General features: G+C 38.2%; 1 protein-coding gene across 1 annotated transcript in view; it reads right to left on the reverse strand.

The window, feature by feature from the left end:
* Nucleotides 1-1,843: 1,843 nt before the first annotated feature.
* DSG4 (desmoglein 4) overlaps nt 1,844-15,962 on the reverse strand; it is a 72,945-nt gene continuing 58,826 nt past the window's right edge. Inside the window, exons 13-16 of the mRNA XM_089675697.1 lie at nt 12,828-12,955; nt 11,636-11,678; nt 11,080-11,345; nt 1,844-9,577 (exon numbers count right to left, since the gene is read on the reverse strand). Of these exons, the coding sequence (XP_089531823.1) occupies nt 8,525-9,577; nt 11,080-11,345; nt 11,636-11,678; nt 12,828-12,955 (1,490 nt within the window). The 3' untranslated portion in view covers nt 1,844-8,524. The remainder of the gene's footprint in view (nt 9,578-11,079; nt 11,346-11,635; nt 11,679-12,827; nt 12,956-15,962) is intronic.

A 15,962-nucleotide genomic window follows, 5' to 3' on the forward strand; every position in this document is an offset into this window, starting at 1 on the left:
TGAACAAAAAAAGTAAGGCTGGTCAGACTCTATAGTTTTCTTGTACAATCGTTATTCAATCTTCCTTAGATTTACTAAAACTATGTAACATGAGGAGAAACCTAAACAATCCATTCAAATAGTATCATATAAGCCAGGCCCCTGTATTGCATAGTTGATGCAAGATCTAAAATAGATTGTACAATCAGATTTTATAGTGCCTGTTCAAGTTTACAGATTCCTTCTTTCATTCTACAGGTGAAACTCAAAAAATTAGAATATTGTGCAAAAGTTCATTTATTTCAGTAATGCAACTTAAAAGGTGAAACTAATATATGAGATAGACTCATTACATGCAAAGCAAGATAGTTCAAGCCGTGATTTGTCATAACTGTGATGATTATGGCTTACAGCTCATGAAAACCCCAAATCCACAATCTCAGAAAATTAGATTACATGCAATCAATAAAACAAGGATTGTACATAGAACAATATCGGACCTCTGAAAAATATAAGCATGCATATGTACTCAGAACTTGGGCCCCTTTTGTAGCAATTACTGCCTCAATGCGGCGTGGCATGGAAGCTATCAGCCTGTGGCACTGCTGAGGTGTTATGGAAGACCAGGATGCTTCAATAGCGGCCTTCAGCTCTTATGCATTGTTCGGTCTCATGTCTCTCATCTTTCTCTTTGAACTTTTGCACAATATTCAAATTTTTCGAGTTTCACTTGTATATGGTGCAGATAGGTAAATCTCCCACTAGACCTGTTGTATTCTCAGTTGCTGTTGGTGGTTGTCAGAATACCAGAAGAGCTGCTGCATCCGATTGTATGTGAGCACTTTTTAGCCTAAAAAAAATTTCTATCCAGCTCTGTCGATTTTTAAACCCAAGAAAGGCGGACGGGACGGGTTGACCCACCCACTGACCCACCCACAGAGAAAATTTCAACTGGTTCACCAAGAGCCAGTTAAAATTGCATAGTGTATGACCAGTTTAAGATTAATAGCACAAGGAAAAAAAGCCTAAACTTACTTATACTATACAGGCAATTGTAATAGTGAGGCTGTTGACAAACAAAATGAATTTGCCTGTAATGTCTGCTTTTAGGCTTGGTTCATATATATGCATTTTGCTTTTGATGCTTTCTCTAGTCCTTTTTGCAGTTTATTTAGCAATTTTCTATATGTGTTGTTGATGCGTTTTTACCACTTAGTTCAGCCCTTTTTTTTTTTTTTCTCCGTTAAGGTGGAATTTTTTTTGTTGCTGGGCAAAATGCAAAACATGGCAAAAAACACACTACTATGAATTTCAGCATCTTCTCCATTGAAAGCAAAAACACTGCTTTTTGTTTTTAAAAAGAGTCTCTGACCCTTTTCCAAAAACACAGCAGCTCAAAAAAGCATAGATGTGAATGGACTGTAGTGAGTTCTGAAAAAAGCACAAAAAATGCATTTGTGTGAACGGAGCCTTAGGGTCGGTTCACACTAGAACACGGTGTGGGAAAGGTGTGTTCCGTGCATGTTTCATGCACCATATTCAAAACACACTACTTTTCCGATCTGCTGTGGGTGCTAATACATTCTTAATGACACCCCAAGCACAGATTGCAAATGCAGTGCGTTTGTAGGCAACAGATTGCATGATACCACAGTACCATGCGATCTGGTGCTTTCCATTTTTGAAAAGTAGTTCATGCACTACTTATTCTGGGGTCAAATTAGTGGGCTATCAAATTGCACTGCAGGGAATGCACAGGAAATGCATTGGTGCACGTTCCTGTGTGATTCTGGTGTGAACAGGCCTTTAGGAAAAATAACAACAATTTTAAAACAAACCATATAGAATAATAATATACAACAGATTTTGAATTTATTTAAAAGTGCTTTATTAAAATATTCTCCAAATACAAAAATATTGCATAAAGGTTTGTTCATAAAAATGTAGGGCATATTTTTTGCAATGACAATAAGTTCTATGGAAAAAACTTGCCAGTTCTGCTTTTTTTGTAAGGAATTGATGATTTGCCATAAAGTGCAAGTGTATTTTTAAATAATAGCATAAACTTTAAACTACAAAAAAACCAACAGGTAGTAGCACATGCACTTACAGGGCAAGTCACTCACATCATAGATGAATGGTATTATGACATTGTTGGACTTCGTTTAAATTAGCTTTGTTGTGAATTATGGGAGGTGCAGCTCAGCCACAACTTGAATGCCCAGAATTCACAGGTCCAAACCCCACCTACATATAAAAAGTTATAGACACGTTCTGGGGAAACAAAGGCGTCACACACAAATTGTGTGCCCTGAGCTTCTCAAAGGTTTTTTTTATTGTATTTATTATGCTGATTTTCCATTTGAATGTATTCTTTCAAATACAGTAGGATACTCAAGTAAAGTATTATAGTATACAGTATTTGCTGGCATTTTGCTAGTTTACTTTACCACACTTCTGTTTAGACAATTACACATTAAAATATAACAATTACATATTGTTAACACTTCAGTAACTATACATTAAAGCGACTCTATTACAAAAATTAATCTTTAATATTCAGATAAACCTCTATAGAAGGAAAGCAATAACTTGCTTCTTCTGTTCTTGTTGCTGAACACCAATGTAATGAGGAAGAATCGTTCCCTGTTTCTGCAGTAAGTGACATGTAATGCTGGGTATGCAAGTATCAAAAGGTGTCCAGTTCAGCAGAAACCTGCCAAAGTTTGAACTGTGTAACCTTGTCTGTTCAACAGAAGCCAAACATTAGACTAGCTTCTGTCGAGCGGTCCTGCTGGAAGACCAGCATTTGATCAACCACTGCAGCCACTGATCAGTATATTCAGACAAAGGAGGAGTCCCTGCTGTCAGAATACAATAGCACAGTGAAAAAAATGCATGCATCTACGTTTAATGGACTAAAAATTCATAGTGTACACCCAGCTTAAGAGTGCTATACTTATGTGTCCCCCACTGATCTCTGTGGTTCCTCCTGCTGAACCCTACATCACCTCTGAGTCCTGCACTGACTTGGAGTTTTGCAGGAGGAACAACCTAGCACTGCGGGGAACACAAGAGATTGACACTCCTAAAAGTGTTGGTTTCTGCAGAGACTTTGGGGGATGACTTCTTCACATCAGTGCTTGGTGGCAAGGCAGCAGGACAGGTAAGTATTTACATAATTTTTTAGACATTCATTTTTCAGATCGTTCTAAAGTACATCTGTTGTGAGAGAAAAATAGAGGCTGCCTGCTGTCTTTTGAAAATACTAGTGCCCTGGCTGAAAATGAGAGAAAACCATTTACCTGTCAGCGGGGTCAGTTGGATGGAGGCTGTTCCCTTAACAAGTATGCGTTCACTTTGCAGAGGTAATGTTAGTAAATAAGGTGTTCACATGGCATACCTGTTTATGTGCGAACAGAAATCCTCATTCATGATAGGGTATTCAAAATATACATTCACCTGATGTACTAATATTCACTTTGCAAAGTGAACATACCCTTAGCTAAATGAACACTTCCTATTCCTTTAGTAAATCAGCACCACTGACTGAGCTAATGCCCTGGCTGTCAATTTGGCAGCCATGCACCTAGCATTGCCACCTACCGTCTCTTATGACAGGTTCCCTTTAAAAACAATAGAAAAGTAAAGCATTCCATCAAAATATACAATAATTATTTTGTTAAATCAACAATATCAAAGTTTCCTTTCAAGTCTAAACAAAAATATCCCTGGTCTGACAAACTCTTGAGTAATTAATCCTTTCTGTCTAAGCTGTAAACACAGAGAAATAAAACGTTTATTTCAGTTGAAAAAAAAAACAAACATTCTTCAAAAGCTATAACATCACATATGACAAGCCAATTTACTGTGTCAAGTTCTCTTTTAACAGTAATTATTCAGAGCTTTGAGACAACCAACTAATTAAATAAATTAATTTGTAAATACAGAGGCATACATATTTTGAAAGTAAAATTTACTTGGATTAAGACAATTGCCTAGGTGTGATTCCATTGTAGTTCGACACACAAGCATGTTCAAACAGAATAAAAAAAAAATTAAAAGAAGATTTGGTGGTCTATTGTGTTTTACGTATCAGACATTCGGTTGCAACAAGCCTCTAGAAAGTTATATGTTGGTGTCATATAAGAGAAGTCAGTTTATGAAAAGATGCAATTTATGTTGGAGCACAATTTATGTTGTTTTTGTTTTAAACATTTTTGAGCTTTAAAAACATTGTTCTTTTGAGCTTTAAAAACATTGACATTTCTACATAAACCAATTATTGGAGTAATTGTGGTTTAGAGAACTCTACTTTGCAATGCTGCATTTTGGTAAAAATAGTTAGAACTTGACTTTCATTATATTTACAAAATAATTATTTGTCAAACAGATTGCCATCTACAATGCCTGTATACCTACAAGATTATTATGTATTATTATTATTATTACTACAGGTGTTTATATAGTGCCAACAATTTATGAAGCACTTTAATTATTGTACATTCACATCAGTTCTTGTCCTCAAGTAGCTTACAATCTAAAATCCCTACCTCAAATACCTACATACACATACTAGGGCCAATTCAGACAGGAGCCAATTATCCTACCAGCATCTCTTTGGTGTACAGGGCAACGTCAATGATACATCTCCAAACATTTGTAGGAGGAGTTAGGAGAGTTGCACCAATGTGTTCTGGCGGGGATGGGGGGAACATCTCCTTTTTAGAACACAATAGGCCAGCGGGGAGATTGCTTTACTAATGTCACATAGTTGCTACATCGAGCTCCTCAGTTTTTTTTTCGCCTGCTGGGATTAACAATAAAAAACTTCCTGGGTGTACCAGGCTTTAGAACAGTCAGTCACGCTCTTACAGAGTCTGTGGACTTTCTACTTTCTCAGCCGGACTTACCCCCCCCCGCGCTTTGATTGGCTTGCGGCGGTGCACCTCCACAGATGGTGTTTTGGTTGCTAGGCAGCAGATGGCTTGAGCCACCCTGCCTCTTGTGCCTTGCCTTGTCCTGTCTCTCTATTACTGACCATTGCTTTGGATACCAATTCTCTCTCTAGTTGCTGCCCGCCCTGACCCTTGCTTTGGATGTGAACTCTCTCTGACTGCAGCCACTGCTTTGGCTATGGACTCTCTCTCTAAATGCTGCCCCGCCTGTCCCTTGCTTGTATTTACACTACTCTCTCGGAACACCATCTGCCCTGAACCTTCATTGGATTATGGAATACATCCTCTGTAAGTTAATGGCTCAGACTTCCTACCCAGATGTAGATTACCTATGTTCTTGGGATCATCTATCACAGCACTTGAACTCTCTCTCTGGGGTTCTTGGCGGTCATCCCAGTTCTGCAAATATAATGGCCAAGTCCGGGGGACATCCAAGTACTGGTAGGCACACTATCCTTAAGGGAAAGGTGGCTGCTAAGGGTGGAGCCATAACATCACCATACTATTTTCACAGACCAAGATGCAAACCAGTTCTGTTACAGTACATTTTAAAACCAGCATCTTTGGTACCTTACAAAGTAGGATAACATTGTAGTACTTACATTAACCCAAGTTCCCACCCAAGGAAAATTTTTGTATGCACTGATATCTTAGTAGGTTCGGAACTCCAGCTAGCTAATCAGAGTTTGATGAAGCCTAGTAAAGAAAACACTGCTTATAAAACACCAAGCTGCAACACCTAAAGAATGCAATATGCTGAAGATATATTAACTTTTGAGTACTAGTATGAACCACTGCCACTGTGCTAGGAAGGAGCAGGAACAAAACAGTGCCTGTGCATAAAGAATCCCTTTAGGTTTAGCTCAATAATAGTTCTCAGAATGCTTTCAGTTCAAGTAAGCATTTATAGTCAGAAATAGCCTGATGAGCCTGAAGCAACTGTGGTTTACCCAAATAACTGGCGACAGTAAGGCTTCTTTCACACTGATCTGCCGCAAAAACACAGCAAAAACGCATAGGTGTTTTTACTGCGCTTTTTCAGGTGCTTTTTTTAAAGCAAAAATGCTTGAACAACTCCTCAGTGTGAAAGTAGCCTAAAATGTGTTTTATTTATTTCTAAAACTCAAAAAGAACAAGAAGTACAACAGGACATATGATGAAACCCTACATTTATCTATCAACAAAAACAGAATTTTTGACTTAGCACTGTACATTATTTGTAAGGGAGAGAATGGCATTTATTTATGCCACTGTTTGCAACCAATTTCCTAGTAGTCATTAATGTGTATGTCCAGCCAAAATGTATTTTGTTTTAGTTTAGTTTAGGATTGGGAAACGATTGGGGAAGGACTGTGAAGTTCCCACAACTTTGATTTTTGAAATTCTTTGTGGGAGCATTGAAGTGCTGCTCATTTTGTGGTACCACTTCTGACTGAGCACTCTAATTTTTTTGAAATTGGAGGCATGTGTGTGGGCCAGATTTATTCTTTCTGTGGTTATTTATTGATATCTGTGTCCCTGTTGCAAAATTCTCCTCAATTCCAGTTTGGTAAATCAGTTATCTCCATGAATGTTGGAATAGTACCCGTACCCTTCACTCCTCACAGGACCTCCTTCTATCTTGCTCCCTGGTCTCCTCCTCCCACGCACGACTGCAAGACCTCCAGGTCCTCCCCCATCCTCTGGAACTCACTACCCCAATCCATCAGACTGTCACCTTCCCTCCTCACCTTCAGGTGCTCCCTGAAAAACCAACTGTACTGTATAATAATATAGCAGTAAAAAAAAACAATTAAGGATTTTTATTCTTCGTTACTCTATCCAAAACTAAAGAAAAAACATAGTTTTAGCTGGAATTACACTTGAGTGTTGAAATATGTATTTTTTTACTAGCATATTATTAAAAATTATAGGAAAGTTTATAATAAATTTTAGTCCTGAAATGATGATGCAATTTTTAAAAAAATACATATTAATAAACTGATAGATTAATGTGCTGTAGTGATGTCAATACATAACATATGTAAAGTCGTATTGACTTATGCAAATTGATCTACTTCTCTAGAATCTAAAGTGAATGTAAATAATCAGAATTGTATACCAAATGCTTTGGAGCTGATTTATAAACATTTTGAGCAAAACTAAAGCTATTATTTTTCTCAGCTCAAACCTTAAAATTTCAATTCATATATACTAAGGCTGCTTAAAATAAATTACTGCTTTTTTTAAAAAAAGTTACTTAAACAGACTAAGCCTATGAACCAGAAATTGGTAATAGTTATCTGTTCTTTTGTAAACCATAACACAATTGTAACCAAGCTTCTTTTTGTACAGTCTAGTATATGGCAAACATGTATGACATTTCTATATTTACAGCACAGCATAAATGTACATATTTTACATTATATCGTTTCTTACCACAGGCTTGCAGTACAGGACATTCAGTATCAAATATAAAGTAACCTTGCATAAAAATGAATGTCTGAGAAAATAAAAAAAACAACATTCTTCTATGCATAAGATATTTATCCCTTTAAAGAGGATGCAAGTACAGAAAAGTACTCGTTGATCTGCCAAAAATTCAGGGTGCTTATAATTTGCTATAGAGGGCTGACAGCACAGTGCCTCTATTTCACTGAAATCCCAAGCTGTATGGTCAGTCTTGCCCTGTTCTTGTCTCCTGGACTACAGAACATTTCTTTCGCCTCATCTCCATAAAATGGGAGAGATGTTCTCTAGTCCAGGTGACTGGCATAGCTGGCACACAGTCAGAGTATATAAAACGTTAGGTGCCCACTATTTCTATATTTTAATTTATTTATTTATTTTCTGTACTTGCAGAGGTTTTGTAGGCTATAATGTAGTTATTTTATTGGTTTTGTTTAGTGCTCATGGAAAATTTCTGTACCATCATGCACCCATTATTTGATAATATAGTACAAGTGACACCAAGTGATTGTAAAAAATATTCCAAAAGTCAAGATATCCATGCTGAAACTAATGTTATGGCACTTTGCTTTTTATTTCTATTTGTACTTAATTTTTCTGCAGATAAAGGGACTGAATTAATGGTGCGTGTTTAAAGAATAACTCCGCTTTCATTGAAGTTTTAATATATATATCATTTTACATGGGCCATTTGGTAATTTATGGTGGCCCACCATGATTTTCTAATACTGGCAAAACAATACTATCTAGCTTCCTTATACCAAGCCAAAATTTAAGATCATTCCAATGTATATCAGAGATGTCAAACTCCAACAAAACAGAGTACTGTAATTTTTTGAGGGACCACATTATGTCTTTTAGGGCTATACCTGCTATTCCAGAAAAACAATTATACCACTTCAGTACTTTATATTTAAATTTAAAATATTTCTTGAAGTATCAAGCTACGAAAATGACATAGCAAGTGGAGTCTTTCTTAAGTGAAGACTGATAAAATTTTATTTCTTATTTGTGGTTGATGTTTCAGTTGAATAGATCCCACCCTTGCTCAATATTCATGCCCTCCCTCGGTCAATATTAGAGTTTTTACTGTTTACGGAAATCATTTACATGGTATTTGAAGTATTGTCTACAGAAATTTATTGTTTAGTGTACTGCATTGTGCTGTACGTCCTAACAGAGCTGCGGGTTAAACTAGGAGATGTGGAACCTACTGATTGCATCAGCAAAGGTTCTGCACTCAACATATGGGTTGTTGCAGCTGGGCCAGACCGTACAGTTTTCTCTGTCACATATATATTTTGAGAGCTACCCATGTCAGGGCGAATGCTTAAACCTCCTTGAACATTGGAGATTGGCTGTATTACCCTTTCAGTGGAGATTGGTTGAATTACTGTCTCAGTGGTAATTGGCTGTATTACTCTCTCAGTGACTACGACATTTTGTGTATCACTTATGTCTGAAAAGTTGAATGCGTTGGAATGTCTTGAGGCACTAGGAGCTACAACACGTTCCCTTACAACGACATTGGATGCATCAGACAGATTTTGCAAATTTGGTAATCCTATAATTTCATGGACACCAGATGCTGGACGTAGGACCCTCTCTGTTACAATGACATTGGAGCTATTAGGTACATTGCTAAATACCCCATGTGGGGTAGAAGTAGAGCCAACCACCCTTTCCGTCACCAGAATGCTACCAGGGATACTTGGCTCCACAGTGCGTACAACCGGTCTCATGGGGCTCCCAGTGGTTGTATAGGTTTCAGTTACAACTACGTTACCTGGAATGATTGGTTCTGGTACAGGCATAGCTGGTTGGAGGCTAATAGGTGGAAATGAGTTTTCAGTAACAAAGGCAGAACTGTTAACTGATACAGAACGGTTACCATGAACATTCAAGCTAGACTCATCGAAGATAACATTTGTGTCAGTTTCTACTATTGGAACACTGGGAAATGACCTTGACTGATTACCCCCAGGCATATCAATCTCTGTACCAATGCATATTTCTGCTAATGTTTTAAATTTTGGTCCCAATGTATCCAAAAAGTCATCATCCAAATCATCTGCAATAAAACTGCAGCACCCCACAGATCCAGCTGGGCTTCCAACTCCTTCATTGTCGTAGATCAGAAGACAATCATTTGATGGGCGGCCCTCATCCTCATTGGCAAATGCTTCTGCTTTCTAAAATAATAATATTTGTACAATTTTCTAGTGAATACAAGCAGCCACATTATTGTTCTCTATCACTTATTCAATGCATTAAAAACATGTTTTATAAATCATTTAGTTATTTCTGGGTTCAGAGTGTAGCTGGGTGGCCTGTCCCTTGGATTCGGTTGTATGTACATATATGCAACAGGATGATTCATTAGTGTGGAGCTGTCACATTTCAGCTACCGACAGAAGCCATCTAACAAAATAATTTTAATATGATCTGTTTTTATATAATGATTTAAATTTTATTGACTAAGTCAACAATGGCATGAACAATAGGTTTGGATTATCGTTCTCCCAAAGATTACAAATTATCACTCAAGTGTCTATGTTTTTGCCTTGAGCAAATATCTGTCTGCAGCCAAATCCTGCTCTGATCCTGGGGGAACAATAACAAGTGAAATTTTTAAACAGCCAATTGACTTCCTCTTCCCTAGCCTGACTGGATGTATCTACTGAAATCTAAACTTGCTCATAGACACGGCAGTCAATAACCAACTCAGTCAAAAAGGGCAAAGTTTACTTAAGTCTGTGAGTACCTTAAGATTCAAAGGCAATGGCACCCATGCAGTATAATAGTAATAACTTATGCCATGGATGAGGTCAGGCAGCCAGTGAAAGTATTACTTGCATGAATATAGGTCAATCACATTATAAAATTCTCATCCAATTATTGTTAGCCTAACTCTACTACAAAGCAAAAAAAAACAAAAAAAACAAAAAACAGACTAAATAAAAAATGAGTTATACCTTAAAAAGACATGAATAAGCAAAAAAACCCCCAACCACTGATTCTCTGCTTCCCCACAATCTTCTGCTGCTTTGTCCCCTTGTAGAACTTGGGAGTTCAAGACCTGCCCAAGCTCCATGTTGGATACTAGGGGAACTTACACAAGGTAAACTTCTTTCTAACCTCAATCACATGACAGTGCAACTAACCACTCAGACCTTAGCCCTTCACTCTGAGAGAAATCTTCTCCATGTGAGAAAGCAGCGAAGGAGTGCGGAGATGATATCAGCAGATTGGGGGGGTATTCTTTTAAGGGAACTAATCAGGGCTAAATGATAGATAGGAGAGTGACACTAAAGCCATTTAAATGCACCTTTCATGAAAATATAAACAGTATGTACACTAATAACCAGATGAGGCAGACAATTTACTGGCTGTTTGCCATTTAATTTATATAGTGTGAGGACATTCTGAAATACTTTATAGTGTTCTTGCCCCCAGTGGAGCTAATTATCAGAGAAGAATGTTTCTGTGATGTAGGTGGAAAGTGAAGCACCTGAAGGAAACCCATATGAAGAGAATATATGAATCCATGCAGAGCCTTGGTGAAATCCATTTTCAGGATAAAAATTGCTGCAAGCCCAGAGTACCAACCATTAGGCCACCATACTGTTTATCTTTTTGTAATTTTAAATTACACATTTATGTAGAAGCAAAATAATATAGATCTATTACTTACATCAGCGAAGTAGTTTTCCACGTAAGCCATATTCAAGGTGCCACCTTCTTTATATGATGTTCCAAGTAGTGAACCATTAAATTCTTTCTCCAAGTATCTTCCTCCCCCATCTCCAAAGGTTTCAAAGCCAGTAGTAGAAGTACCTCTGCCACCACCACCCATACCAACTAAACCGATTCCACTGACTCCACCAATTCCACCGCTTCCTGATTGGACTGCCCGGTTTTCTTCTTTTAGTGGACCTACATAATTGGTTTGGTGAATCTCTGCAAAATAAACAGCAGATATATGTGGGAAAACTGCCACTAGTATAGTTCCACTATATTTGTTAATCTCTCACAAATTATCATATTATAAAAGCATGCTGCAATCTAAAGTTGATATTTATCCAAAGATATACAGTTTCATATTCATATAGCAATATAACTCTGTTTCAATTTCAGAAAATTTGTAGCTAAATGATTTATTATGGATATATTGCTTGAATTGAAATATAGTGCTGTCTGATATTTGGCTGTAAATTGCAAAGCATTTGAAAATAACTTAGTGGACTTACCTGAGCCTGCTCCAGGTGAAGCAATTAGCATACTTGTCATATCCTATAAAACAAAAAAAAAAACTTCTTTGAAACTGATATATATATATATATATCAGTTCACAGTCTAAGTGCAAATCAGACACTCAATAATTATTTCATTATTTTGTTCGCTGTGATGCTTTTTTTAGCTAAATGGTCATCTCTGACCATGTAAGGGTCTCTGTTGACAGGCTTTTGTTAACATCAGAACTTGCTTCTTTCCCCATACATGTCAATAGGAATGCACAATAGGAGGTCAAACGTAGGTCCAAAAGGAGGTTAACTGTAGGCCCAATGCACCTGTCAATAGACTGTGAATGATCTCAAAAGTGCCTCAAACTGATGTAAAATGAAAGCAAAATGCACTTGGAAGCAAACTGAAGTTGCTCATCAACAAAAGTACAATGCCTGTTGACACAGGCCATAAAACTAATTTCTACCGTGGTTGCAAGAAAGAAGATTGCTTAATGTATTACCTGCTTTTGTTTTATATGGCTGAATGTAAATTAATGAATTTCCCACACTCCCACACTTGGCTAAAAAGTGTTCACAGGTGGTACTAGTCACCAGACCAGAAAGATAAGAGAAATCTTCACATGGTGGTTGCAGACAGCAGTAAATATCTAGTAGACGTTATGACTGGAAAATGAAGCTTGCGAGCCTAAGTAATGGTAAGTAAAAGCCTTAAAGAACTAATTTGTTCCTTTTATAGCTTACATTTAAGATATTGGAAAGTCTCTTAGTGTTAGTTCTATTTAATTAAAATCTAAAGAAAACCTTTGAGAAAAAAAAAGAGAGCTATCATTGTTGACATCTTCTTCTAAATAATGCTAGTTGCCTGACTGTTCTGATACAGTGGCTTTAAGACTTTCAAAGTCACCAATCTGAAGCAAATATGAAGATCAGCAGTAATGTTACTCCCTTGCTGAATACTTGCTCCAGGTCAGGGACTCAAACTACTGAAGCCAGAGACAGCTAGACAAATAGCATTTTCAGAAGTTTTTATGTTTTGGATGTGCAATCCCAAGCCTGTCGTACTACCTAAAGAGTCATTGATAGCTCCAGAGCCTGCACTTACAAACTAAGTGATCATTAACAGTGTCAATATTTATATTCTTGCAGATTCACATTGATTATAATAATAATAATAATAATACAAATAGTAACTTACCACATCTTCGGGTTTTGCACCCTCAGTTCCCCACTCGTGACAGGCACCTTCATATCCAGCAGCAACAGGAACAAAGTGTCCCGCAGCTGCGGGTCCACAAACACACAATGGGAGTAAAAGAAGAGCCACTGGTAGATAGAGACAAGGAGAACAGGAAATTAGCTGTGAGTATGATATTTGTGCGCAACACATCTGTGTCTGTGCAGCTTAAAACCCACACTGGGCTTTTTCTATTAAATAAAAGCACTATGTAGAATAAAAATCAACTGCAATGATTAGCTCCTGTCTGGCGCTATTCTCTGCAGTAATTCTGTGGGTCTTAGACACCTTGCAATAACATACTGTTAGTGCAGGGCATCATAGATCCAGCCCCTGAGGTGGCATCACAATTGTACCCTGCACTCATGAGTGACTGTAGTATAAAACACATTTTGTTTAGATTCAGCTGAACATAATTTTTTCTGTGCAAAATATCTATGTAGCACCCTCCTAGTGTAGGATGCTAGGTAAATTTAGTTTTTGGCTCCTTCTGTAGTCAAAGGATCAGTGATGGTTTGTTCTGGTATGTTCATGGTTTCACAGGCTGCGAGTTTGATTGCTTCCACCTGCTTCTAGAGCTTGAGAGAGGGATTCAAATAACCAGCCAGAATATTAATCATGCTTCAGCCAATCCCTGGAGAGGAATGCCCAAAAGGAGGCTGGAAATGTGATAAATAGTCTGAAGCCCTGGAGAACCTTGTCTCCCTCTCTGCAGGAGAGTCCCAAAACCTGAGGGGCTGCTGCCCTTAGGCAGCCCATGGACTCTGTAGCTGTTCTTGAGACCTCAGCAGTGTCAGGGCTGAGGGCCTAGATGTATATCCTGAGAGGCTGGCTTTTGGACTGCAACACAAGAAATCTAGTTTGCAAAAGGACTGTCTCCCCCACAGGTCCAAGTCTGGAGGAAGCTGGAAGGTAGCAGCTGTCCTGGGTCTTGTGAGCAAAGACCCTGAATTGGTTCCTGGTGATTGGGTGCTTTTAGGGATGTAAGCGCCAGTGGTAGCTGTGGGCTGAGACAGCTTTGAAAGGGTCTCAGAATTCTGGCCAATCCACTGTCTTCAGCAGAATCCTGACGTTCGAGCCTTCAGGAAAAAGGCCCCTTGTTACAGTGCAGTGTTTTGAAAACCACATTAGGTACCAATAGTTTTGCAGTGGCACAAAGTAACCAGACGCCAAAGAGACTTTCCTCATGGTCTACAGCTGTGAGACCTTAGACTGTTCAATATGCACATTTACCTAAGGAGAAGATTGTCCTCCCATAGCTAATTGCTAATCGTTCTTTGGAGTATTTCATGCCCTAACCCCTCTCCTGTAAAAGTTTTCAAGCAATAAATACAAAAATCACATATTCTAGACTTTGTTATGGGGGCCAGTGTATGTGGACTGGTGCTTGCGGTGGTAAACTGCCTCTGTACTATTAGAGAAGAACAAGTTATTACCAGAGGCCCCTAGGGGGGTAGCGCTACACCTAAATAAAACTTTATACATATAATATTCCATGTGGCATATTGTCAGTTAAAAAAACACCTAAAATTAGTATTTTTTCATTTTCATGGTAACTAAAACCATGTACAGTAAACCTTTATGGCACAAAGTGAAATTTTAAGATTGTTACTTTTTGATCATCTAATGTCAACCTCTACTATCATTTTTTATTCCAGGGTATTTCTGATCATACATCTGGCCTAATTCGCATTATATGTAAACTTGGATTTTGCCCCTTATTTTCAGATGTTTATTTTAATTCATTATAAATGTAAGCAGATAATAGAAGGTCTCGCAAGCTTTCTTGATAGTGCAACTGGTGGAAGCACTTCAGACAGCAAGGATCGCCAACCTCTGACTTAGGAACCAATAATAAAATAAAGCATAAAATAGGATTGCTGTAGCCACAACCCTGTCGTGGCCTAGTTCATCCACACTGTTTGGTTTTGCGTTGGACCTCATTTGCCTTTGTATGATACATGCTTTGCTGTATGTCCTATGTACACTTCATCTGTACATTTGCGTGTGATAATTCGTATCTTGTTTTCAATAAACTTTGTTTTTTGGAAAAAAAAAAATAGGATTGCTGTAGCATATGAGCATTCTTTTTATGCTGTTGTCTGTGAAAAGTTGATATTTGATGCAAAGATATTTTAAGTTATATTACAACAGTCACAGTCAGTAAAGGCACATGCTAACTATTCAGTTATGAAAGAGGAAAACCCTTTTAAACCAGCTATCTGGTCCCATAAATCATGTGAATGTATATATGGCTGCATGGGGGCCTCAAATCTTGAGGTGCTCTGATATGCAGGTCAGAAATACGGAGGGTTAAAAAGGAATACCTCTTCCTGCAACTCCCCTATTGGACATTAAAAAAATGCTAAATATGAAGGATCCAGTCTAAGTACGTTATCGACTGTACATCTGCATTCAGGGCCCATGAGAAGTAGTCAGCTAGTGCAGATAATTTATATGAATACAGATGCAAAGAAATAATTTAAAGTCCAACTAAACTTTCAGCTTAAAGAAGCTAAATATACAGTATATTCCAGGTACATTAAATCAAAAGGTGTGCATAGTCTTACAGTTCTGTTTCTTTAGGAAGAAGCCACAGTCCAAGTAGAAAAGCCTGTCCCCCTGCCAGCTTGCTGAAGAGAAGGCTCCCTTCACACAGTTTGAAAGCAGTGTTTTTTTTTGCAGAGGTTTAAAACATGCCCTTCTCAATCAGAGCTAAAACTACCTAATCAGCAGAGAACACAGGCTTTGGTGATTGCAAATCTATAGGCCTGAACAGGGGCAGACTGACAACTCATGGCGCCCCCGGGCAATAGGGGATCATGGGGCCCCTGTGTCCTTGCCCAAACTCAAAAAAGTCTATGAAAGGTACCAGGGGCATCTCATGGGGCCCCCTACTGACCCCGGGCCCTCTGGCAGTGCCTGAGTTTCCAAATGGTCAGTCCGCCCCTGGGCCTGAATCAACAGGGCATATGCCAAACCCTTGCAGAGAGACCACTGCTTCCACACAGAGAAAGGGGGTATTCATTGCAGCACTGTTTAAAAAAACAAACCAAGAGACTTTGGAAACTTTTTGTTTTGACACACCAGAAATGT

This window comes from Staurois parvus, unplaced genomic scaffold, assembly GCF_062004578.1.
Source record: "Staurois parvus isolate SC_StPar_1 unplaced genomic scaffold, SC_StPar_1.0 ptg000157l, whole genome shotgun sequence".
Classification (NCBI taxonomy): Eukaryota; Metazoa; Chordata; class Amphibia; order Anura; family Ranidae; genus Staurois; species Staurois parvus.